The sequence below is a fragment of the Artemia sp. Qi Xiang Cuo genome, chromosome 21 (assembly GCF_049724085.1).
Source record: "Artemia sp. Qi Xiang Cuo chromosome 21, ASM4972408v1, whole genome shotgun sequence".
NCBI lineage: Eukaryota > Metazoa > Arthropoda > Branchiopoda > Anostraca > Artemiidae > Artemia > Artemia sp. Qi Xiang Cuo.
The window spans coordinates 627,813-633,397 of record NC_142814.1 but is presented as its reverse complement, the minus strand read 5'-3'; the positions used below and the strand labels follow the sequence as shown (position 1 = coordinate 633,397).

At 41.6% G+C, this 5,585-nt stretch overlaps 1 protein-coding gene across 1 annotated transcript; it reads right to left on the bottom strand.

Annotated features, from left to right (window-relative positions):
* Positions 1-3,761: 3,761 nt before the first annotated feature.
* On the bottom strand, positions 3,762-4,706 carry LOC148939127 (protein CFDP2-like). The gene has a single exon (XM_089107239.1). It carries the CDS (start codon positions 4,704-4,706, stop codon positions 3,762-3,764), a length of 945 nt encoding a protein of 314 aa, XP_088963365.1.
* Positions 4,707-5,585: the final 879 nt, after the last annotated feature.

Below are 5,585 nucleotides of genomic sequence, written 5' to 3'. Positions count from 1 at the left end.
TATCACTAGCAAAACCTAAAAAGAAAAAACCCCAAGAAGTCGAAGAGAAAGTAACGACACAATCGGGTAGAACAGTTAAAAAACCTGATAGATGGAATTACCCTTAGTCAGTACAGGATTAAGAAATTTTAATGGATAGGCGTCATAAAGAATTAATAATTTAAAAACTTTTAGTTCACAAGTAAAAATCATACAACTATAAAAATACTATAGAAAAATTTTGTTCAACACATTAATGAACCACAATGAACCAATCTATCAATTCTACAAAATGAACCCATCAATCGAACAACCAAAATGAACCCAGTTATTGAGATAAAATGACGGATTCTATATCGTGGAAAATTTAGTTTCTTTTTCGCCCACAGACGGTGTTTTATTCAGTTTGTGGGAGATACAGTTCCTAGACTCCTCTATGACAGTCAACTTATATTTCTATAAAATGGCCTTTTAAATCCATTTCCCCGTTCCGTATTATAGGACGTTATCGAAAAATAAAGTGATGAGCCATGTATTGTAGGAAGCCTGGGGTGGAGTTCGCCCTCAGGCAGCTTTTGGTTTGTTGAGGTCGTGCTCTACCTTGGATTTTCCATGAAAAACCAACCCTTGTTCTAATAAAGGCTGATATTATCAAAAACAAAAATTACCAGTACAAATGCGTCTAATTATGAACTGATCATTTTCAGATCATGGCAATGGAATCAAAACCTATTCGAAAGGCGATAATTGATACTGAATTTATTACAATAACGAACGCGAATGAAAAAATTATATATTCGGCAGCTATGTTAGTGTTTGACGAACAAGGAAATCAGACATATGCGAAAGAATGGGATTTAACCTACAATCTTAAAGAGTAGGCACCCCACACTTATAAGTATGGATTAGCACTTGCGAATACCCCCAACTATCTTCTGGCTAGAGGGGAAGTCAAATAAAAATATAGAAAAAGGAGCGCGAAACAACTTGGTTGCTTACAATTGTTAATAAGACGTATACAAAAGAACCTCAATATCAAATATTTCTACTCTAAAGGACCCACTCAAACAGATCTTTTACTCCTTGATAAATGCAGAGCCCCCAAAATTTGCTATAATCTAGACAAAAATCCCCAATGTGTCAAATATGAAGGCATACATCATCCTTTATCAACATTATAAACAATTTTTATTCGACCCTGAATCTGAGGAATACAAACCCCTGGGTAGTAGATTATTTCTAAAACGAATGAAAACACACCAAAGAAAAAAAGACACCTATAAGAATAATAGCAAGAAAATTAAAATTAAATTCTAAACTCTAAACCTGAAAAAAAAACATCATAACCTCTGTTTTTGAAATTTTTTTCTTTCGCAAAAAATTATAATAATAATGAATCAAGTGAATCAATATTAATGAAATATGGATATGTAACTATGGAATAAATTAATCTTATATATATATAAATTATTTTGTCTTAGTGCAGATTCCAATAATTCTAGTTGCAATAACAAAAATAATCTTATTAAAAGGCTTATAATGAAAATAGGTTACAAGCGTATTTATATGTTGCTTGCTTACTTATTCATATGTTGCTTACTCGAAAAATATTATATAAAATTAAGCCGTATAGTAATTATTAACTAAGCCTTTAAGATATATCTCAACCAGTCATAAAGGCATATCACAACCTGAGTAAAGATAGGACTACCGTGACCATTCTAATCCCAAAATATAGTCCATAAACAGAAATTCCATTTCGCGTATACAATTTAGTTTTGTTCGAGCAATGCCATAAAGCAACTCAAAAATTGAATTGACATAAATTAATATAATAAAATAGCCTAACTTACTTACTTACTTAACTCCCATCCGGCCGGATTGGCCGACTCGGGGCTTCTCCTCTGACTGAACTATGGTAGAGCTTCTTATACGATTCCCTGTTCGCTGCAGTCCGAAGGAGTACCGACAGAGGATGGCTGGGAAAGTTTTCCCTCCAGCGCTTGGGAGGTCGTCCTTTTGGGTGGGAGGCATCAATCCTTCCTTCAAACGCAATTTTTGGAAGTTGGGCTGGGGACATCCGCTGAACGTGGCCTAACCATCGAAGTTGTTGAAGCTGGATGGTTTGCATGATGGTCTGGGAATAGTTGAGCGAAGACAATAGCCGTTCGTTTGATATTCGGTCAAGGTAGGTGATGCCAGCAAGCTTCCTGAGGGATTTTTTTTCAAAGGCCGTTCACCGGCATTTGTCTTCTGCTTTCAAGGTCCATGTCTCTGCTCCGTACGTTGCTACTTGAACCACAAGAGCTCGAAAAAGGCATGTTTTTAGTTTCAGCGACAGATGTTTGTTTTTCCAGATCGATCGCAATGACTTGAAGCATGCTGAGGCAAGGGCGAGGCGTCGTTTAATGTCATTTTGAGGAGTCGTTTGTGGACGTCAGCTCACATCCTAGGTAAACGAAATGGTCAACCCACACGATCTCTTCCCCCAGGATCATAATTTTTCTGGGTTGAAGGCCTGTATATGTATGCCGCGTTACCTTCATGGCTTTTGTCTTGTTAGCATTGATTTTCATCCCAAAAGAACTAGCTGCATGATCAATATCGTTAGCGCTTGATTGCAGTTCCTCTAGTTGTTTGTTTAGGCGATTAATGTCATCGGCGTATGCAAGCATGTCAAAGAGGTGTCCACTCATGAGTGCTACCGTGTCATTGGGCACCAGTGCCAGTACAACATTCAGGAATAGGCAGGACAGAGTGGGGGAGAGTAGGCATCCTTGCAGCACTCCTGAAGAGGTTGAGAATTCTTCAGTAAAGCCTTCGCTGGTCTGCACCATGCTTCTCGACTTCTCGTACATGCTCTTGATAATGTCAATAATGTCAGTGGGAATACCATAGTGTGCCAGGATGTGCCATAGGCCATCTTGCCAAATTAGATCGAAAGCTTGTTTGAAATCGATAAACAGCTGGTATAGCTCTTTCCCGAATTCCAGGTATCTTTCCATAATCTGTCTGATCACAAAAATTTGGTCTATGGTGGATCGGTTTTGACGGAAGCCAGCTTGATATTCAGGGATTATGTGTCTTGTCAGGTTTCTGATCCAATCAAGGAGAATTTTCGTAAGGATTTTAGCTGGTTGGCAAGTAAGCAATATGTGTCTGTAGTATTTGCAGTTACTTTTAGATCCTTTCTTGTGCAAGGGCACTATGACAGATTTTAACCAAGACTCGGGGAAGTATTTTATTTCCCATACAGCTCTTACTATTTTGTGGTACAGATCAACGACGATATCAGATTCCACTTTTAGCAGTTCTTCCTGTATACCGTCTATTCCGGGTGCCTTATTTGACTTGAGGTATTTGAGTGCGGCTTCTACTTCTGACCTTAAGGGTGGTGGGGGTGGTTCATCATCTCTGTGTGCTGGGAACTTTCGAAGCACTTCAGGATCTGGGTTTACTGTGAGATTAAGCTTTTCCTGGAAGTGTTCTTTCCAGCGATCTCGGATTCCGGCACAAGTAGTGATTTTGTGTCCATTTTTATCTAAGAGATTGAGGCACTTCGCTTCTTTGCGGTTTGTCAGCTCTCTGGCCCGTTTGAACATGAGGTGTGAGTTACCCCTACGGAAGTCCTCCTCACACTGCCGGCATTTTTCAGTAATCATAATTTTTAGTGCTTGGCGGGTTTTCTTCTCAATTTGACGTTTAAGGTTTTTGAATCTATCCTTGCTTTCTCGATCTTGCTTGTTTTGGAGAGTTCGTTTCTCGGTACACATATCAATAATCTATTGGGTAATCCATGGCTTGTCTTCTGCAGATTTACGGCCGAGGACGAGCTCAGCTGTCCCGCATACGGCCAGGCTGCTTTGCGAAACAAGTAGATCGATGTCGGCTGGGCTCAGCAGATCAGGTGTTTCTTGCAAGGTCTTTGACAGTCGTTCGTTGAGCTGCATTCTGTACTCTTGTCTCGTCTTAAGGTCTTTAAGGGCTTCTATCCGGAATCTTGGAACTTTTTGTTTCGGCTTGACAACGGCCTTTAATCTTAGGCGAAGCGATGACATGAGGAGATTGTGATCACTATCAAAGTCCCCACCTCCTAGCGTCACTGTGTCTGTGAATGAAGATTTCCATCGGCTGGATACCAGTATATAATCTATCATGTTGGCAGTCCTTCTATCGGGGGACCACCACGTAACTTTTCTCTTTCGTATGTGCTTCAACATTGTGTTTGTGATAAAAAGCTCGTTATCTCGGCAGAATTCAGTGAGTCGTTCTCCTCTGCCGTTGATCTGTCCGATCCCGAACTTGCCCATGACATCTTCGTTTCCACTATTGTCACTCCCCACGATGGCATTGAAGTCCCCGAGGACTAACACGATGTATTTCTTCGGAATGGTGTGGACAAGGCTCTGGAGCTGAGAGTAGAAATCTTCCAACTCTTCGTCCGACCTTGATGAATCCGGAGCATAGACCTGTACCACGGAGAGGTTTTTGAACTTGCTTTTGAGTCGGATCATCATTAATCTCTCCGAGACAGACACCACTGATAGAAGAGATTTCCTTGCTGCTTTTGTCAGTAAAAAGCCGACTCCTTGTCTGTGTGTTCCATCTTGTCTTCCAGAAAGCAGGAGGGTTGCGTCTCCTATCTGTTCGTCGCTGATACCTGGTAGATGAGTCTCTGATAGGCCGATGATGTCCCAATTGTAGCAGTTTGATTCACGGAGGAGCATGTCTTTCTTTCCTGGTTTCGAAAGTGTCCGAAGATTTAACGTGCCGATTCTGGTGGTGAATTTTGTAGATGAAACCGGTCTAGCGTCCGTTTGTGACGGACTTATCAAACGTTGCCTTGATTCGTTTCCAGCGCTGTTGGCTGTCAATACATCGGTTGCCCCGGATGCGATAGCTTGTCTGCTGGTTTCCCCGGACGCGGTAGCTTGTCCGTCGGTTTCCCCGGACGCGGTAGCCCTATTTCGTGTTCTCATTGATTGCCTAGTCATAATTCATAAAGAGGAGAAGTTTCTTCGCTAGCTTTTGAAGCAACGGCAAGCCAATCCTCTCTGCTTCTAGCGGGACCGTTGACACTCTCGAGTGTGTCTTCCGCTTTTCGCAGTTGTCCTCGCTGGGAGGATCATCCCACTTGGCATCACGGCGTCACCAAGCAATTTATCCCATTACTGGGGGTGAGTTTAATGTCTTCGGGACATATCCAAGCGCCGGTGGGCCCGGCAAGATTGCTATCAGAGGGGCTCACCTCCTCCTCTGTCCGTATTTATATCCCCCAGACAAGGGTGCACTGGCTATTTAAGACCCCCAGAGACTGGGTCCCCCCTTGGTCCGCGCCCTCTTATTTAATATTCGAGGGTATCCTCCATATCTGAAGGATGTTCCCCTATCCGCCACCTGGGGACAGGCCTGAGTTGCTTGGGGGAACCACCTGAGAATTTACTCAGGAATCTTAGGTTATAGCCTAAGCTAAAAGTTAAAACGCCCAAACTATTTGGAAAAAAAAACGAATTCCGCAAAAATAGGTAAAATTAATGATAAATTAATTCTAGAAACAAACAAAAAGATGAGGCTTAAGAATATCATCATAATCCTCGTTGTTCACG

Bases quoted from the DNA above. Each gene is read 5' to 3' on its own strand.
- LOC148939127 (XM_089107239.1), bottom strand. From the start codon at position 4,706: ATGCTCCTCCGTGAATCAAACTGCTACAATTGGGACATCATCGGCCTA.